At 39.8% G+C, this 20,544-nt stretch overlaps 1 protein-coding gene across 1 annotated transcript in view; it reads left to right on the top strand.

The window, feature by feature from the left end:
- Positions 1-4,302: 4,302 nt before the first annotated feature.
- The window catches only part of BMS1 (BMS1 ribosome biogenesis factor), a gene marked incomplete at both ends in the record, with an annotated part of 47,755 nt that continues 31,513 nt past the window's right edge, over positions 4,303-20,544 (top strand). The window contains 11 exons of the mRNA XM_084244485.1: positions 4,303-4,478; positions 5,476-5,666; positions 6,902-6,981; positions 8,889-9,077; positions 9,939-10,081; positions 10,775-10,896; positions 11,213-11,406; positions 17,217-17,356; positions 17,926-18,680; positions 18,897-18,998; positions 19,884-20,038. Coding sequence (XP_084100611.1) covers positions 4,303-4,478; positions 5,476-5,666; positions 6,902-6,981; positions 8,889-9,077; positions 9,939-10,081; positions 10,775-10,896; positions 11,213-11,406; positions 17,217-17,356; positions 17,926-18,680; positions 18,897-18,998; positions 19,884-20,038 — 2,247 coding nt within the window. The remainder of the gene's footprint in view (positions 4,479-5,475; positions 5,667-6,901; positions 6,982-8,888; positions 9,078-9,938; positions 10,082-10,774; positions 10,897-11,212; positions 11,407-17,216; positions 17,357-17,925; positions 18,681-18,896; positions 18,999-19,883; positions 20,039-20,544) is intronic.

Raw genomic sequence — 20,544 nt, 5'->3', positions numbered from 1 at the left:
CAGGAGAAGCCTATAACTGAGGTTAAATGGTCAAAATAGTCTCAGAGCTAAGAGGACAAAAGACAGAGATTCAAAAGACTAATTCAAATTTCTCTCTGAGGCTTGCTTTTACAGACACAGTGGAGCTTAGAGACTTATCAACCAACCTGATTGAGCACCACAGCCAGCTGGAGTTGGTGAAGGTCCCACCCACAGAAATGCAAAATTCCAGTGACCTGAAGAAAAGCCTCTTCATACTTCATGTATGAAGTGCCCTGGGACTAGCCAGTGAACTCAGCCAGGTCCACATTTCTGTGCCCCCAACCCACTTCTCAGCCAATAAAATTCACCTTCTTTGTTCTCAACACTGGTCCCCCAAACCTACAAGACCTCATTTCTTTTCTTAATTGGGGGGGGGGGTATATTTGGGTTTATCTTTTACCTCTTGCCAATTGGTTTGGAATAGAGCTTTTTTCCCTTTCCTCAAACCCAGTTGTCATAAGCTGGTCTCTGCATGTTGGGTAACAAGTCTGTGAGTTCTCAGGTCTAGAATGGAGTGTTTTACCAGAAACCACAGGCAAGATGCAGTTAATACAGGCAAGTTCTGTCACTGCTCAGCTCACAACCTTACTTGAGTCACTAACCGGGTGAATCAAACCCACCTCCAATTCTGCATAGAAGACCAAGAACCTCTTTTTTTTTTTTTTTTTGTGGGACCCTTGCCGGCGGCCGGGGAACGAACTGGCACTGCCCAGGCAGCGGGGCAGGCTCACAGCCCAGCGCTCAACCGCTGCGCCACCAGGGGAGGCCCAAGGCCAAGAACCTCTTATCTGCTGAGAGAACTGTTCTCCGCTCCTTGCCATTGGCTGCCTATGGTTGGGGAGTTTTGTCTAAGTTTAGCCCCCAACCTTGCCGGTGTCCTTGGTGCTGCTTGTCGCTCCTCTGTTCCACCCCCAGAGGAAAATGCCTCAGCAGTGAACATGAAAAAGACCTGCAGGGAGAAGACTGGGCAGTGTGATAGAGAAGAGTGCCTGAGGCTCATATTTGTAGAAAGAGACTTCTCCACCGGCATTTCCTGTATGCCTACAGAGCTTCTGCCACCAACTGGCAGGCACTGGACCTGCTGCTCAAAAAGTGAGCACCTGCCTCTTGTGTCACAGCAGTCACTTGCACACCCACTAGCTGTGAGACTTGGGAAATCAAGACACCTTTCCAGCCTCAGGTTCTTCCTCTCAGCAATGGGGTGAATAGAGGACCATCCTCATAGGGTTATTGTAGGGATAATATTGAGCAGCTTTTTTTTTTTAAATCACTATAAATGAATCACTAATGATACACAGTGATGTTTTTCTTCTGATCTTAGAATCTTAGCTGCTGCCCAATTTTGTACTTTACATGCTCCAAGAAATCTACTAACTTGACATTATCTCCAATGATTCCCACTTTCCTAGCCCTCTGACTAAGCCGTTACCACCTCTATCTTGCAGATGAGAAACTTGAAAATAAAAACCACTGGCCAGGAAATGGTTCTCTGTCTCCATCCCTGCCAATTCTTCTACTTTCTTCCCCTCCCCAGGGCCAAGAGAAGATCACTAGACAAGACTTGAGTGATGCAGTTGAAAGGGTCTGCTTAGCGTCACTCCTGGGTGTTCTCAGATTAAGTGGCGATTTCCTCTCTCACTTCATCTTCTAGGTCTCCACTGATGTTTCTATTTTCTTCTATTAACCTGAGAGGTCCCTGAAGGCTTGGTTGTCCCTAAGGCCTTCTGGATTGCTAGATGTTAGCACCAAGTAGGTGTTCCCTGAAGCTGGTAGGAGAATAGGATGAGACGAACAGGAGGGGCAGGACCACAGACATGGAGCATGGAACACACAGCTTCACCTCACTGGCAACCTGCCCTCTTTAGATTCAGGTTCCTAGCTGGTGCAGGCCCAGAACCACCTTGCTGACACTCCCAGGATAACTTTGCCTTGTGTACTCTCATTTATTTCTTGGGGTGTGCTCTGGTGCACAGAGAGCAAAGGAGAAAGCAAGATCTTTGGGATTAAGCAAGAGAGCTCAAAGTCACAGAGTACTGACTTAACCATCAATTATTCGCATTCTCTTAGCTTCACTTTGCTCTCTACAAACTGGTTGTGCTGCCTAAGTCAGGATGTCAGAGCCCGGCCCCTAGAGCTGTGGCCGCTTTCCTAGGAATGGAGAAAGGCCATGGACTATCAAGCTGGGTCATTTTGTTGCCGCCCTAGCAAGAGATGGAATTACAGCACAAAAGCAGCCCAGAAATGTCCAGCTCTGTCTTCTTTAAGGATGTGCAAGTTAACCAGGCAGAGGACAACCGACCCACTGATGTTCCATCAGGTGAGCTGGGGCACCTGGTGCCTGAAGTTTTGGGAGGGAATGCGCGCTGTGACTCCCGGGAAGACTCGGACTAAATGTGTTGCTGCTGGCTTCTGCCTCCTACCAAGAAGGGTGGTAGGCCGCTGTTTCCACTGCCTCAGGACGGGATTCCGAAAGGCACGGAACCCACCGCTTGGAGCCCAGACTCCCCGCTTGCAGTGAAGCAGACGTCCCGGCCCGCGCATGCGGGTAAGGGGGTGGGGTGGGTGGTGTTGGGGGTGTGGTAGAGGGGGTGGGCGGGACGCTCCTGGGGCGGGGCTTAGGCGAAGGGGCGGGGCTCCGGGTGAACGCACCACTCAGACGCCGCTGGCGCTCACGCTCAGCCAATCATGAATCTTCCCATCTGGCCTCCCAAAGCCGTCTCTCCGCGGACCTTTCTTTTGCGTCTCTGGTTTCCCGTCGGCTTGTTGAAGCTACGGAAGGGCGCATTTCCGTTTCCGGCGGCGTCCACGCGGGCCTGAGGATTAGCAGTTGTGAACCCGGTAACGGCCACTGACTGGGGCAGGCGGCCGTGGTGGGGGTCTCGCGGGCTGGGGCTCTGGGAGCATTGCGAGTCGCGCGCGTGGTAATGTCTCTCCCCGGGCCTTCCGGACAGTCTGTGCTCCCGAGGAGCACTTCCCGTGCTGGGCTGACCGCTCGTAGTCGCAGGGGAATTGTTCCGAGGTCGTTGAGGGACTGGCTGAATGAATTCTTGCCGAGAGCCTGGGCCGGGGGTGGGGGGGTGGGGTGGGGGGAGGGATGGCTGGGAATGGTGCTTTCATGGCAGGGTAGTTCTGCCGGGTGACTTAGACCTGAGCCAGATCTGATGACTCCAAATTTGGGCTCCTCCGCCCGTTGCAGTACACGTTTGGAACCGAAATGTAGTAGTGAAGAGAAATAATGACTGAAAATTAAACAGCTGTTTAATTTGAAAGCATTCCTGGAACCCAGCTCTCCTAAGTTCCTGCACTGTTCGTTGACATTACGCTGGTGTGTACAGACTTCCGTTGGTGTTTGTCACGTATACATCATGGGAAATCTCAAGATTGATCAACCTTTTGATTGGCACGGAAATTGTTCGTTTGGATTCCCGTCCCTAGTTAGATTATAGTCATAGCCATCTACAGTCATAATGTCTAGCACATCATAGATAAAATTATGGGGCAGATATTCATTCAGTACCATAATTGATTTGAATGACACCCTGACCCTTGTTTCCTGATTTCCTAAAAAGAAAAAACAAACACCCCTCCCCCCCAACTGTTCCTGTTCCACTGTTCTCCAATTTACTGTCCAAGAATTCCTGGGACTCTCAGAAATTATTGTAAGGGTTCCTGCAAATCCACATCTCCAGATGTCACCCAGAATCTATCCGATCTCACGTGAATAGATGTTACTGCTTTTTAAAAGTGTGCAGGTGATTATTAGAATTTTCTAGTTTTATAGAAAACATACTAAAATTGATACTGATGTGCTATTGAAGGGTTATTAATATGCTTTTATTTTTAAAATGTAAAAATAGTTTAAGTTAGATAACCACTTCATTAATCCATTTTATTTTTTAAGCTTGAACTGTTTAGTATGGTAACCATTAATAACATATGGCTATTTAAATTTAGAATTGAATTAATTAAAATTGGAATTTAAAATTGGATTTCTCAGATTCTCTAGGTACATTTTTAGTCCACCATAGCCACTTGTGGCTAATAGTTTTGGCAATGAAAGGTATAGTTGTAGACTATTGCATTATTACAGCAGCAAAGTGAAATTGGGAATAATATTAAGAAGTTTCTATCCCAGTTAGTTGAACAAATATATATTTCTTCATAAAGAAATGAATGAAATTTACAGCTTTTCCTGAGGTGTTGACTAGATTATAAAATGCTTACCCCACCTCCACCCTCTTCAATGTAGGTTAAAGTTTGTGAATTGGTTAAAAAGACACTATGGAGACTAAGGACCAGAAGAAACATAGAAAGAAAAACAGTGGACCCAAAGCTGAGAAGAAAAAGAAACGGCACCTGCAGAATCTCCAACTTGGAGATGAAGAAGATGCCCGGAAAAGGAACCCCAAAGCTTTTGCAGTCCAGTCTGCTGTGCGGATGGCTCGATCCTTTCACAGGTATGTTTACCTGGAGTCTAGTGGTTCTTCCACTGGAAAGTTTGTTCTTTTTAAACAATGGGAACCTCTCCAGATGATGTTTAGAATCACGAGTCTAGTCCAAATTTAAAGGGCATGGAAACGAGTGCCATATTTCTTTTATTAAATCATTGGAGTCTTGCCTGTGGAAAGTGCCTTGCCTCCAAGATCTGCACAGTGACTGACATTTTTGCCCAGGAGAAAAGCTTAAATAGTTTTTTTTTTTAAAGATTTATTTATGCATACAGGAACAGGGGTACAAGCCATAGGTGCAGGGGGAGCAGGGGAGGAGAGGATTCACCAGAAACAGCAGAGCGGGTAACAGAGCCTGCAGATTGACAGAAATACACACAGCGGGCAAGACAGGCGAGGTCTGCTGTGCCATATGGGTGGCTCCATGGCCAGCTGGGGATCCAACTCGTGCTGCAGAGGCTGGAGATAGCTTTACAATGCTGTGTTTAACTGCTTGTGCCACCAGGGAGGCCCTTAAATAGTTTTTCTTTATTAAATACATTCATAGCCTTTAAATAATTTCTGTGGTAGTAGGGATACTTGTGTTTTTTTTTTTTTTCTGGATATGTTTCATGTAATTGTAATATGTAGTGTTAAGTGGTTTTATTTAATGAGCCCTTAGTATGTGGCAAGCTGTGTGCTTTAAAACATGATTGAATTAAATTTTCCCAGAAGGTATGTCAAATTTAACCCCCAAACCTCTGCTCTTATATACTATGATACATTGCCTCTGTGTTTGCCTGACAGTCAGCTAAGAAAACAATCAGAAAATGTATGTATCGTTTTTACCACTCTATACTGTTGAAGTTAATCTATTAGATATCTATTGAATTGCAGTTATTGGATTGAGACCAAGTTAACAAGTTCATTTTATTCCATAACATTGTGTATTCTGCTCTCTTTAAAATCTTTACTTGTGAGGATAATGCATTTTATTTTTTGAAAATGAATTTTTTTAACTATTTAGGACTCAGGATTTGAAGACAAAAAAGCATCATATTCCAGTGGTTGATCGAATGCCACTAGAGCCCCCACCGATAGTGGTGGTGGTTATGGGACCTCCAAAAGTTGGAAAAAGTACTTTGATCCAGTGTCTTATTCGGAACTTCACCAGGCAGAAGCTGACGGAAATCAGAGGCCCTATAACGATCGTGTCAGGTAGGAGGATGGTATTGCAAATGACATAGCAGATGTTGTCTTTTCGGGCACATGCATGTCTTTATTGAACATTTTTTTTCCTGATAAATGTTAAAGTAACATTGCCACTTCATATTACTTCTTCTGTGTTTTTCCTGATATGACTGTAGCTTCAGAAAAGGATAGATTCCCAGGGGTGATAATGATGTGGATTTGTACCTTATTCTGAATCCTCTATGGATTTGCAAAGTATGCTCCTCTGCAGGGGTTGGCTGGCCTGGGAGGCCAAATTGGTCATGGTGAGCACCTTCATTTAACAGATAGTATCTGCTATGCACCAGGCATACCTGCTTACCCTTATGAAGCCACATTCTTTTGGACATGAAGGAGCTTGTCTCTTTTCCTGTGAGAACTTGTCTGCTCTGGGAAATGGTGAACTTTGTGGGTTTCAGGGAAGATGAAGAAAATTCCCAAAGTGGCAGTGGTAGAATCTGAAATCTCACTGCAGTCATATAGATGGATTGAGACTGTTCTTTATCTTAAAGACATTCCTATCAACTGACTGATTTCTTTAACCTTAATTTATTATTATTCCATGAGCATTGTGTTATATTTGGTTTGAGAATGTTTTTAGGTAGAGTAGAACACAGGACACTTTAATTGAAGCATTGGCCCCTCTGCTGAACAACAGAATCATCTTCGACATGAAGCCTGTTTATCTGCCTAATTCAGTCAGAATTTTATGTTTAAGCACTTTATTCATATGGGTAAACTTTTCAATCATTTTAAAATTAGAAAATATAATAAGAAAAGTAAGATGGGGCCTCCCTGGTGGTGCAGTGGGTTGAGTGCAGTGCTGTGAAGCTCTCCGCAGCCTCTGCAGCACGGGTTCGATTCCCAGGCTGGGAAGAAACCCACATGGTTTGGCAGACCTCTCCTGTCTCGCCCACTGCTCCCCTCAGTAGTGTCTTCGGTCCGTCTACCTGTTCTGCTTCCCGCTCTGGTGAATCCTCTCATCCTCCTGCACATCTGACCTGTACTCCGGTTCTTGTATAAATAAATAAATCTTTAAAAAAAAAAAGAAAAGTAAGATGGAATATACTTTATATCTGTTTTCTCCTATAAAAATGAACTTCTGAAATACTCATCTAAGTGTGTATGCTGCTTTTGATAATGCAATTAAGAATTATTAGTAGAATTAATAAACTTTTATGAGATTTTTTTTAGAAGTAAAATTTCCATCTATTCTCTTACAGGCAAAAAGCGCAGACTCACCTTTATTGAATGTGGATGTGACATTAACATGATGATTGATCTAGCTAAAGTAGCAGATTTGGTAAGTCAGTGGGAGAGAGTAGGTTTTTGATGAGTACTTAGAACAGTGTGATAGGTCATTTATCCCATGTTGAAGGGAAGAGAGGTTTCTGATGTTTAAAAGAAAGGTGAGTACCATTTCTTGGACCCTTGTTAGAAAGCGCTGTGCTAAAAGCTTTCTACAAATTTAGCTTATCCAATCCCACAGTTCGCCTTAGAGGTAAATAGTTGTTCTCTCCAGTTCAAAATTATGAAGTTGTGGTTCCAGGGGTTAAGTAATTTGTCTGAGGATGGGAAGGTCTCATCCTTCCTCTTAATGGTGTCAGAACCTCCATTCTTAATGCTAAAGTAAGTTCATGAATTGCTCTTGAGATGTTGCTCTTGATGATGGAGATAGTATTTAGCATATGGAAATAGTGCAGTTTCTTTTTTTTCAAGATTTATTTATTTATGCATACAAGAGCTGGGGTACAGAACAAAGGCGTGAGTTGTGAGAGGATTCACCAGAGACAGAGTGGGAAACAGAACAGGCAGATTGACCAAAGTACGCTGCTGAGGGGAGCAGGGGGGTGAGTCAGGAGAGGTCTGCTTCACCCTGTGGGTTGCTCCCTGGCCGGCTGGGGCCGGGATCAAACTCATGTTGCAGAAGCTGTGGAGGCTGTACATGGTGTCCCATAGTGTGTGTCATGATTAATTTAACCTGGACTATATTGATTGCTGTACATTAGGTTGTGATTAAGCCTCCTAAATCGTGGCAAGGCACACACATGTGTGCATGCACATGTATGTGAATTGGAGGAGTAATACAGGATTCAGTTATTTTTAGTTGAGAAAGATTGTCAGCTAAGGAATTGTCACCTAGTTTTCTGATCCTGTAAGCATGTCTTGCATCTTGGCGCTCCTGGTATCTGGTAGGGTGTAGAGATAATTCCACAGTCAGCCCTTCCCCTTTGACCTGTTCTAATCTGTCCAGAGAACTCTGAATGCCAGCGTGGCCTATGATGTGCCTGCGGCCTCTCCGCTTTCTTCCAGTGCTCAGTGGTCCACCTTCATGTATTTTGTGTGTTAGGATTATGAATGTTCTCTTCTTTAATAAAAAATAAGTTTTTCTGTTTCCAGTTTTATTTTTAATTTGCTACAGAAAGGAAAGAACCCATGTCTTGAATATCTTAAAAGTCTCAAATAATCAACTCAAATTATTTTACATGTTGGAGAGTCATAAATTTTAAGAAATTGGTATTATCTACTTATGTTTTCATGTCAATTACTGTTTATAACTATACTCTCCTTTGACTCAATTCTAAACTTTTTTTTTTTTTTGGCATTTTAAAATTATTTCCTAGCAAAGATATTTTTTCTTTATGAAAAAGTTGAACAAAAATTTTGGTTTTTTTTTACATTTTGGTATTTTGTATTGGTTCCACTTATCCCTTTTTTTGCATGTCAGAGAACTGTTGTGTGATTTGCTTGTTAGAGACCTGCTGTTTTGCTTAAAAATGCCATACAACAAAACATTATTTCATGAAGTAAGGACTTTTCAAGTGAGAGCGAAATTAGACCCAATCTTTTCAGAGTTATTTCTTATATATCCAAATTCTTGAAATAGAAGTGTGTTGTGGTAGATATTGTCCTGGTTGGTGTTTTCTCCCTGCGGTGATTCCTAAGTGATCACTTAGTTTAGAATAGGGGTTGACTGGGCCCGATAGTCAATATTTTAGGTTTTGCATGTCATACTTTTTGTTTTAACTGCTTTGCAATTGTAGCCCCAAAGCCTCTGTAAATAGTGTGTAAATGAACTTATGTGTTTATGGTCCAGTGTAACTTCAGTTACAAGACAGGTGATAGATGGGATTTGGTTTCTGGGCTACAGTTTGCTGATAGTCTGTTTTGGATAGCTTTCTTGAAAGATTGTGTCTTCTCTTTTTTTAGGTTCTGATGCTCATAGACGCCAGTTTTGGGTTTGAAATGGAAACATTTGAATTTCTGAACATCTGCCAAGTACATGGTTTTCCGAAAATTATGGGTGTTCTTACTCATCTTGATTCCTTCAAGTATAGTAAACAACTGAAGAAGACAAAGAAACGATTAAAACATAGGTTCTGGACAGAAGTCTACCCGGTAGGAAGAGACTTAATTATTGAATAGTGTCGCTATAATCCTTTAACAATAGAGTGAATATGAGAGATTAATAAAAATCTTTACAGGACTTACCTTCTGAGTTCCCTTTATCTATTGTTCATAGTCCTTGAAACATATCCCCCAAAACCAGGCAGTGTCAAATTTAACTGCTCTAGATTTTAGAGTAAATAGGATACATCTGAAGTTTATCCTACTTACAGGATTAGAAATAGTAGTGCACTAATACTCTCACTCCTGCCCTCCATATTGCTTTGGCCCATCTGTCACAGAATTTTTTTCTGTGCTTAGGAACATCACTGCCCTCTTCATGCAATACTCTGGACAAATGTCATTGCTTGTTTGACAAGCAACTTGAAACTAAATGTTTTAGCAATTTGCCCGTGAAGCCCTAAAAGATCAGTATTTAAAGAAGATGGAAATTCTGAAGCATTGGCACTGTGGTTTGCTAGGGGTCTCCCTATCTTAGCATTGTTTCTTATTTATTTATTTATTTATTTAAAGATTTATTTTATTTATACAAGAGCTGGGGTACAGGCCAGATGCGAGGGAGGGTGGGAGGATTCACCAGAGACAGTGGGAAACAGAACAGGCAGACTGTCGAAACACACTGCTAAGAGAGCAGCAGGTGTGACAGGAGAGGTCTGCTGTGCCTTGTGGGATTCTCGCTGGCCAGCCGGGATCGAACCCACGCTGCAGAGGCTGGGAACAGCTTCACTGTCAGTGCTCAACCGCCTGTGCCACCAGGGAGGCCTGGATTATTTCTTATTTAGAGACCTTTATTTTGGTGCAGTATTGATAAGGTTTAATTGAAATTTATTTTATTTTATTTTCACTGTTCAGGGTGCCAAGCTGTTCTACCTTTCTGGAATGGTACATGGAGAATATCAAAACCAAGAAATTCACAATCTGGGCCGTTTTATTACCGTTATGAAGTTTAGGCCTCTCACATGGCAAACCTCTCACCCATATATCCTGGCAGACAGGTAAAAAGTGAATGTAGACTGTTTTTCCAGGCTCGTATATTTTGAAAAAAGGTTAGGAAAAAACAATAATGAGTTTATTTTGTGTCTACTTTGAATGGTTGGGGAGAAATAGTTTTTTTTTTAACATTAAAGATGTGGCTTTGGGAGTAATTAGGTTACGAAAGTATGAGAATTTTGAAGTATTTAAGGCTATAGGATGTGGCCACATCCTGCTTTTTCACTTTAATTTTCAGTGATGCTGTGTTAGGACATGGTGCTCCCATCACTCAGATGTGCCTGTGCTTTCCTTCCTTTCTGCTTTTTTAATATTTTCTCAGCCTGGAATAATACCCTTTATCCATTTGCCAGAACCCAAACCATATTTAAAAAACCCATATCAAAGCATCATCCTCTTCCATAGAAGGGCTTTCCTGTATGCATCCTCCACTCTTCCCTGGCCCCACATGCATAGTGTTTACTACTTGTGGTGTCTCATTAGTCAAATATATCTCATATAAGAGACGTGCAACCTTTTGTTCATGCCTTTTTCTCTGGTGTATGTAAACTGCGCCTTTTTATTTCTGAATTTTTTAAATAATTCTCTGGAGAACATGTTTAGAAAACTAGTGACTGTGATGAGTCATTGACCCATAAAGTAAGGTATAAGATCTTTGACATTCATGTCTATCATGTAATTGGGTTTTATTTTTCTAGGATGGAAGATTTGACAAATCCAGAAGATATCCGAACAAATATCAAGTGTGACCGAAAGGTGTCTCTCTATGGTTATTTAAGAGGAGCACATTTGAAAAATAAAAGCCAAATTCACATGCCAGGTATCATTTTGTTGTAAAATACATTCTATTTATAGACCTCTTGGGATAGCATATGAAATGTTCTTAGGAAAATGGAAAAATGGCAAAATCAGATAGAGTACCCTGTAGGTTTTAAGAGTTATCCAGCTCTGCAGTTGTCAGAAAGGTGTTGAATTGCCCTAAACCCCTCTCCCTCTGGTGCTATTATTTAGCTTGAGGGATATGGTGCCAGGTCATATGATGCCCTTGTTTTGATTGAAACCTTTAAACTGTGGGCCATTTCTGCCAACAGTCAATACTTGTTAACTGAAGCCATCTTACTCTGTCCCTGTTCCAGGTGTAGGAGATTTTGCTGTGAGTGATGTCAGTTTCCTCCCAGACCCCTGTGGGCTTCCTGAACAACAAAAGAAGCGCTGTTTAAATGAGAAAGAGAAGTTGGTTTATGCACCTCTGTCTGGAGTTGGTGGTGTGCTATATGACAAAGATGCTGTCTATGTTGACCTTGGTGGTAGCCATGGCTTCCAGGAATCGGTGAGAAGGATATCACAGGGATTAATGTAGTGAGCTTTTTATTCCCTGAGTTTTTTAATATTTATTCATGTATTCAAGAAAGACCACAACACTTACTATAAATATACAGAATACTTAATTGCACTAAGAAAGTAAAAGTCACATCCTCCCTTTGATGCTGCTGCCCAGTTGTTCAGGGCCTCCCATGTCTCCCAGTGTGAGCAATGAAAGCAGTCTGGCTGCTCTGCTCCCTGTCTCTATATAAAGTCACTGTGTTCTAGCTCTCTTTGGTCTTTCTCTCTTTTTCTGTTTTTCTCTAAACATACTCATTTGTGTTATATATATTTATATTGTTATATATATTACATGTAAACAACACCATTTTATTTATGCATGTAGTACATAGCTGTGGTATTTGAGGTGTGTGTGAGAGAAGTAATACTGTTATGTGGAAACCAAGTTCGCAAAAAAAAAAAAGCATTTTTATTTATTTATTTATTTTTAAAGGCAATCAACTTTATTTTACATGCTTACATGGGTAGATATATCATATGTAACATTTAAATCAAACAGAACACTTTGAAAAAAGCATTTTTATTTATTTTTTCTTTTTTATTGTTCTTTTCCAAATGTGTTGACCAGTATTGCAGACCCCATTAGTCATTTGCTTACATACAACTAAATGTAAGCAAAAGGAATGACTAAAAGAACAACAAAAATCCACCCCGTCAGCAAAGTGAAACCAGAGAGAGCATTTACTTTTGAGTTGTTTTACAAGCATATTTGATTTCTCAGAAATCAAATCATATCATACTATTTTTTTCCTTTTATTAAAAAATCCGTATTTTTTATTTAATATTGTAGCCAATACTGTGTAGTAGCAACAAAGAAATTTTTGTAACCATTCCTTTAACCATTCGATCTTGCTCTGATGATTCTGTGCAGCAAAGTTTCATAGTTACAGCCTTTCAGTTTACAACATACAAATATCCTCTATGAGTCAGAAGTAAGGAAATTTTCCTTCTATTCAAAACATGTTTAGAATACTTAGTATGTGCCAAAAGTTATGGTTACAAATACAAATGGCCTGTCTTCTATCTGGTGACTTAGGCAAATAACTGCACATTGTCCTCATTTATGAAGAGAATTATAATCTTCATTATGAAGATTTTGGTAAAGCATCTTTACTGTTAAAGAACTTTTTTTGATGAACTAATGATGTTGATGAATGAAAAGTATTATCTGTAAAGTTGAATTACCATATCCTACCTCCTCAAGAGCCTAAAGTGAAAATGGAAAATAACTAGATTCATAGACCTTGATATAGCCTTAATATTTGATGAAGCCTATAACTTCAAATGTTGTTAAAGTAAGTGGTATACAGCAAATCAAATGAAGGAAAATCTGAAGCCTTGTGAAAAAAGAATGTCACTTCTGAACTCTAAAATGTTTAATTCTTTAAACAACCTTTCTAGGTGCATATTATTAATATTTTTTTTTACCTTTTTTAAAATTTTTTTATTATAAATTTTATTTTTATATTCCCCATACAATTGCGACCCCCTTATTTTGATCCCAATCCCTCTCCTCCCCGCCCCCCACCCCTCATAGACTGTCTCTGGTTCATAGTTGTTTGTTGATTTTGATTTTTACTTTCTTATAGTTATTCTTTTTCCTGGTCCCATGTTTTAAGTTTTCTAGATTCCTGCTATGAGTGAGACCATCCGGTATTTTTCTTTTTCTTTCTGGTTTATTTCGCTGAGCATGATCCCTTCCAGCACCATCCATGTTGCTGCAAATTGCATGTGTTTATCTTCTTTGAATGCTGAGTAATATTCCATGGTGTATATGTACCACATCTTCTTGATCCAGTCATCTATTTTTGGGCATTTGGGTTGTTTCCAAAGCTTAGCTATTGTAAACAGTGCTGCTATAAACATAGGCATGCATGTGCTCTTTGGAATTGATGTTTCTGTGTCCTTTGGGTAAATCCCTAGGAGTGGAATTGCTGCATCATATGGAAGCTCTATGTTTAGTAGGTCCAGAAATCTCCACACAGCTCTCCATAGTGGTTGGACCAGTTTGCACTCCCACCAACAGTGCAAGAGAGTTCCTTTTTCTCCACAACCTCGCCAACATTTGTTGTTGCTAGTTTTTTTAATATGTGCCATCCTCACTGGTGTAAAATGGTATCTCATGGTAGTTTTGATTTGCATTTCCCTGATGCAAGTGATGTTGAACATTTTTTCATATGCCTGTTGGCCATTTGCATTTCCTCTTCAGAGAAGTTTCTTTTTAGCTCTTCTGCCCATTTTTTGACTGGATTATTTTCTTTGTTTTTGTTTCATCTTTGTCTCATCAGCTCTTTGTAGATTTTTGTCATCAGTCCTTTATCACTAGTGTTGTGTGCAAAAATGTTCTCCCAGTCAGTGGGGTTTCTCTTTGTTTTGGTTATTGTCTCTTTTGCTGTGTGGAAGCTCTTTAATGATGTAGTCCCAGCTGTTTATCTTTGCCTTCACTATCACTGCTTTGGGTGATGTGTCTGTAAAGATGTCTTTGATGTGCATATCATGTAGTGTTTTGCCTATATTTCCTTCTATGTATTTTATGGTTTCAGGTCTTATGTCTAGTTCTTTAATCCATTTTGAGTTTTGTGCATGGTGTTAGGTAGTAGTCAAGCTTCATTCTTTTGCATGTAGCGACCCATTTTTCCCAGCACCATTTATTGAACAAACTTTCTTTGCTCCAATGCATATTCTTTGCTCCTTTGTCAAAGATTAGCTGACCGTAAATCTGTGGGTTTATTTCTGGATTTTCTATTCGATTCCATTGGTCTCTGTGTCTGTTCGTGTTCCAATACCATGCAGTTTTTGATGATTATGGCTTTGTAGTATAGTTTGAAGTCTGGGAGTGTGATGCCTCCATTCCCTTCTTTTTTTTTCAGGAGAGCTTTGGCTATTTGGGGTTTTTGGTGATTCCATATGAATTTCATCAATAATTGTTCTATTTCTTTGAAGAATGACATTGAAATTTTTATTGGAATAGCATTGAATCTGTATATTGCTTTTGGTAGGATGGCCATTTTATTTTATTTTTTTTTAACTTGTTCTAAGTTTTTTTTTTTTAAAGATTTTATTTATTTATTTATACAAGCACTGGGTACAGCGAGAAGCGTGGGAGGTGAGAGAATTCACCAGAGCCAGAGTGGGGAGCAGAACAGACAGAAGGCCCGAAGTACACTTCTGAGGGGAGCAGCGGGCAGCAGGAGAGGTCTGCGCGCCATGTGGGACCCTCCCCTGGTGGTCGGGGAGCAGTCGGGAATCGAACCAGTGCTGCAGAGGCTGTGGGCAGCTTCGCAACCCAGCGCTTAACCGCTGCGCCACCGGGGAGGCCCAGGATGGCCATTTTAATAATGTTTATTCTTCCAATCCATGAGCAGGGGATGTCTTTCCGTTTCTTTGTGTCTTCTTCTATTTCTTCTAACAGTGCTTTATAGTTTTCTTTGTATAGGTCCTTTATCTCTTTTGTTAGATTTATTCCCAAGTATTTGATTTTTTTAGTTTCTATAATAAAAGGGATGGTTTTTTTGATTTCTTCTTCTTCAGATTTATTGTTTGTGTATAGGAAGGCTACTGACTTTTGCGCATTGATTTTGTATCCTATCACTTTACTGAACTGATTGATGAGTTGAATTAGTTTTTCTGTGGAGTTTTTGGGGTTCTCTATGTGTGTTATCATATCATCTGCAAATAGTGATAGTTTGACTTCTTCTTTTCCTATTTGGATTCTTTGTATGTCTTTCTCTTGTCTTACTGCTCTGGCTAGGACTTCCAGTATTATATTGAAAAGCAGTGGTGAGAGTGGACATCCTTGTCTTGTCCCAGATCTTAATGGAAATGCTTTCCACTTTTCACCATTGAGAATGATACTGGCTGTTGGCTTGTCGTATATGGCCTTTATGATGTTGAGGTATGTTCCTTGTATCCCAAGAATTTCAAGGACTTTTATCATGAATGGGTGTTGCACTTTGTCGAAAGCTTTCTTAGCATCTATTGATATTATCATATGGTTTTTATATTTCTTTTTGTTGATGTGTTGGATAACGTTGATTGATTTTCGGATGTTGAACCATCCTTGCGTCCCTGGCATGAATCCTACTTGGTCGTGGTGAATTATCTTATGGATACATTGTTGGATTCTGATAGCTAAAATTTTATTGAGGATTTTTGCATCAGTGTTCATTAGGGAGATTGGCCTGTAGTTTTCCTTTTTTGTGTTGTCCTTGTTCGGTTTTGGTGTTAGTGTAACGTTGGCTTCATAGAACGTGTTTGGTATTATCCCTTCCTTCTCAATTTTTTGGAAGAGTTTGTGAAGGATAGGCACTCTGAATGTATGGTAGAATTCATTTGTAAAATCCATCAGGTCCTGGGCTTTTGTTTTTGGGGAGGTTTTTGATTACCATTTCAATTTTGCTGCTTGTAATTGGTCTGTTTAGGTGTTCTATTTCTTCTTTATCTAGCTTTGGGTGATTGTAGAGTTGTAGGAATTTGTCCATCTCCTCTAGATTGTTGAACCTGTTTCCATATAACTGTTCATAGTAGTTACTGATTATTCTTTTGATTTCTGCTGTGTCCGTTGTGATTTCTCCTCTTTCATTGATGATCCTGTTTATTTGTGCTTTCTCCCTTTTTTCCTTTGTGAGCCTGGCTAGAGGTTTGTCTATTTTATTGATTTTTTTTTCGAAGAACCAGCTCTTGGTTTCATTGATCTTTTGGATTGTTTTTTTAGTTTCGATTTATTTCTGCTTTGGTTTTTATTATTTCTTTTCTTCTACTGGTTTTGGGTTTTTTTTTTCTTTTTCTAGATCTTTGAGCTTCGAGATTAGGTTGTTTCTTTGAGTTCTTTCTTGTTTCTTGATGTGAGCCTCTATTGCTATATATTTTCCTCTTATTACTGCTAAAAAAAAAGCATTTTTAAAAGCACATTTTTAAATCACTTTTTAAAAAAAGATTTATTTATTTATTTATTTATTTATACAAGTATTTGGTACAGTCAGAAGCGTGGGAGGGTGAGAGAATTCACCAGAGTCAGAGTGGGGAGCAGAACAGACAGACTGATGAAACACACTGCTGAGGGGAACAGTGGGCGCGACAGGAGAGGTCTGTCGCACCATGTGGGACCCTCGCCTGTGGCAGGGCATTGAACCGACACTGCAGAGGCTCCGGGAATCTTTGCAGGCCAGCACTCAACCGCTGCGCCACCGGGGAGGCCCTAAATCACATTTTAAAATATGTGGTTCCACTTTTTTCTGTTAGTACTTGTAGAGCTATTCTCCTTTTGAAGCTCCTGTAGCATGTCACTGGATAAACTTCATTTACTCACTAATCCTTGGACACCATGGGACTCTGTTTTAAACAGTGCTGCAGTGAGCACCCTGTGTATGTGGCTTCTCACTGGGGTTGATCTTTCTATGCAATAAATTTCTTGAAGTGAAGGTTTTAGATTAAAAGTTACTTTTTGAAATTTGATTATATATATTTTTCTTTATTCTGGGATGATATTTTATTGGCCTAAAGTGGAATAAATTGGTATCTAAGGTTTTTCAAGCTAAGTGTTTGGGTTATCAGGTTGTGTATGAGCCTTGGAAAAGCTCAATGAAGACATACCAATTTTAGACTTTGTCATAAGAAGATATACATTTTTTTGGAGGGGCAATAAGAGGTTCTCAGGAAGTGTCTTTAAAATGATTTTGAGAAACTGATCAAAATCAGTATGTCTGTCTTTAGAAACTTTGTGCATTCCTCACTTTCCTTTTCTTGTGGCCTTGACAGGATGAGACAAGGCCTAACCATGAACTGGTCCAGAGTCTCATTTCCACTCATTCCACTATTGATGCCAAGATGGCTTCAAGTAGAGTGACACTTTTTTCTGATTCTCAACCACTGGAGTCAGAGGATATAGATAATCAAGGGTAAGTTTGCTATTTTTCTATTTTTAATAAAAAAATTTATTACAGATTACTTCACCCAAAATTCTGCCATCATGACACATTTCAGTGGAATTCATTCCAGGTTCTTTTGTTTTGTTTTGCTTTGTATGTGTATATTTTTCTGAGGGCTCCTCATTTATATAATATTACATGGAAGAATTTTTTTTTTTAAAGATTTATTTATTCATGCATACAAGAGCTGGGGTACAGGCCAGAGGTGTCGGGGGTGAGAGGATTCACCAGAGACAGAGTGGGGAACAGAACAGGCAGATTGACCTAAGTACACTGCTGAGGGGAGCAGTGGGCAAGACAGGAGAGGTCTGCAGGCCGGGATCAAACCTGTGCTGCAGAGGCTGCAGATAGCTTCACATCGCGGCGCGCAACCTGCTCTGCCACCGGGGAGGCCCCAAATTATTTCTTTCTACGTTATATCACTAAAAACCATTCCTTGTCATTATTTTCTGTTTCTTTGCATACTTATTGACTTATTATTCTTAGATTAGCCTACTACTGTACAGTTTGAATTATTTTGCATTTCCTTGGTAATCTAGGCTGTGGATGCCAAAAGAGGAAAAGCAGATGGATTTGAAAACTGGACGAGTACGTCGTAAAGCTGTTTTTGGAGATGAAGATGACTCTGGAGACAGTGATAATGAAGATGATGAAGAAATGTCTGAAGGTGACAGGTTGGAAAATAACTCCAGTGATGATGAAACAGAAGAGGAGGAAGATGCTGAAATGCCTGATAAAGGCTATACGACTGGTAAAGGTTTCAAACGGCAGAGGCTTGAAGAGCAGGAAGAAGATGTTGAGGTGGATTTGCCAGCGTTTGCAGACAGTGATGATGACCTTGAGAGGAGTTCAGAGGAAGAAGGAGAAGCAGAGGAAGCCACTGAAAGCAGTGAAGGAGAAGATTCCACTGCAGAAGGAAAGACAGATATTTCAGAATATAAGGTTGTTGGAGAAAGTAGTAAACCAAGACTATTACAAATTAGTGGTTTGAGTGATAGTTTGAATCTGGAGAAGTCTTCAACATTGAAAAAAGCAGCCCTCACCACTTCAGATTCAGGTCATTGCACAGCTGAAGAGGCATTTGCTTCTGAAGATGAAGAAGAAAGCTCCTCTCTCAGTAGAGATGAAGAGGATTCAGAAAATGAAGAAGTTATTAGAAAAAAGTTTCCAAAGCCTTCTCAAGTGATCAGTGATCAGAAACTGGCCTCAGATAACTTAATTGATGATGAAGAGGATTTACTCAAAGAGGAAGAAGATTACAAGGAAGAAAATAACTATTCCACAGAAACTTCAGGTATGCTTGTATTTAATATAATTGCCTTTATAAACTTGGCACTGAAAAGATTACAAATCAAATATCTCAAATATAGTCATTTGCTATAACAATTTGCTGTTTTGGAGATTTTGTTAACTGTTCAGATACTGCATCTTACAAAAAAGATTGCAGGATGAATGAGCAGTTAATTTTAAGCAGAGAGGACTTAACTGATGTTGATCTTGGTCCTTTCAGGAGCCCTCAAGTGGAAGGAGGACCTTTCTAGGAAGGCAGCTGAAGCCTTTTTGAGGCAGCAACAAGCAACTCCAAACCTTCGAAAGCTTATTTATGGGACAGGTAAAAGAGCTCTGTTTTATATCTAGAAATATTTTAGTATCTTAGACTGCTTTCTGCAAAAGAGATTGGAAAAATTGGTTGGAAGATTTATATTATATATGGTACTGTTGATATCCATAAGATATTCCTGTCTGTTATGGTTTATATTGGCAGATTTTAAAAATCAGTGCTCTCAAGCACCAGAAATCAATCAAAATAGATTTGTGGGTTTCCATAAAACTTTTGAATAGAAAACTGTCCATTATGTAATTTTATACCCCCTATACAAAATCCTTCATGAAATTTTGGTAGAATTTGGTGCCAAAAAAGTATTTCTTCCTGTAAAGATGTTTTTTTCTTTCTAAATATGAACTCTATAACTCTTTTGCTTTTCCTTTCACCCTTGTTCTTCGATTTTATATTTTATTAGACTTGTCTGTATGTTCTTTTCAGAAAGAGCACGAGTTAATAGTGTAAAAAATATCAATATAAGTGGCAGACTTTATCTCATGCTCTTCAGGAACCACATGATTAAAACAAGGCTCAGAGGAGTACACATGGGCTAATAATATTGAATCTAGGAATACGTACTGATTCCCATTCAGGCTTTGCCTCAGTACACGTTGTTATTGACAGACTCAATATTCTTCAATAGAAACTCTGATAATTGGATATTCTGCCTCTAAATTCTTCCCTTCCCTAACCCCCAATATTCTGCCTCTTCAATGGAGTCTTTGCTGTTACCCTGTGGGAGGACAGAAGTTCTCCAGACATGTTGAGCCTTTCTCAGCCTGTGACTGATATGCTCAGAGGTACCATTTTACCTGTCATTAATAGGGACACTTAGTCCCAAGTTCTCCAGGATGTACATTTGTTCTCACTTTTCCAACATTGTGATTTCTTTAGTGACAGAGGATAATGAAGAAGATGATGATACCAGGGAAGAGCTTGGAGGATTGTTTCGTGTCAGCCACCCTTCCAGAGAGTGTAAGCACAAGGCTGACTCTTTGGACTGCTCCAGATTTCACGTGGAAGCACCCCATGATTGGGATTTAGAAGAGGTAAGGCTGAATATTAGTAGTATGCTTGACATATGAGAGTATTCAGGAATTGCTTTAAAAGAAAATAGTGTGATCTCAATATTTACTATCTGTTATTAGCTTCTTATTTTTGTAAGATGTTGGAATGGGTATTTGCATCCTAAACAGTAACATGTTGAGTTTAGTCAGACTGTGCTTGTGTTATGGAGAAAAGGAAGGTGTTTAACATTTATTGTGGATAGTAGAGTTAATCTTAATTTTGAAGCATTGCTTGTAAATTTTCATGCATTTAAAATATTTTGTGTCTTATACCTAGTGTCCCTGAGGTATTGTTTATAATTTTCAAACAGAAATCCATGACACAGTGAATTTTCATGTCCTATTTATCATTCTCTAGTCACATTGAAGTTCACTTTTCAAATTTGCCATGCTTATCAATTCTATCTTAGAATTCTTGTCCCTCTGTTTTTTCTCCTGGGTTGATGTGCTGATCTTTCCAAGGCTGGCTTCTTTTGATCATTCAGATT

Source organism: Talpa europaea (assembly GCF_964194135.1).
Source record: "Talpa europaea genome assembly, chromosome: 10".
NCBI classification, from domain to species: Eukaryota; Metazoa; Chordata; class Mammalia; order Eulipotyphla; family Talpidae; genus Talpa; species Talpa europaea.
The sequence above is the reverse complement of the archived record's forward strand: the minus strand, read 5'-3'. Positions and strand labels throughout refer to the sequence as shown.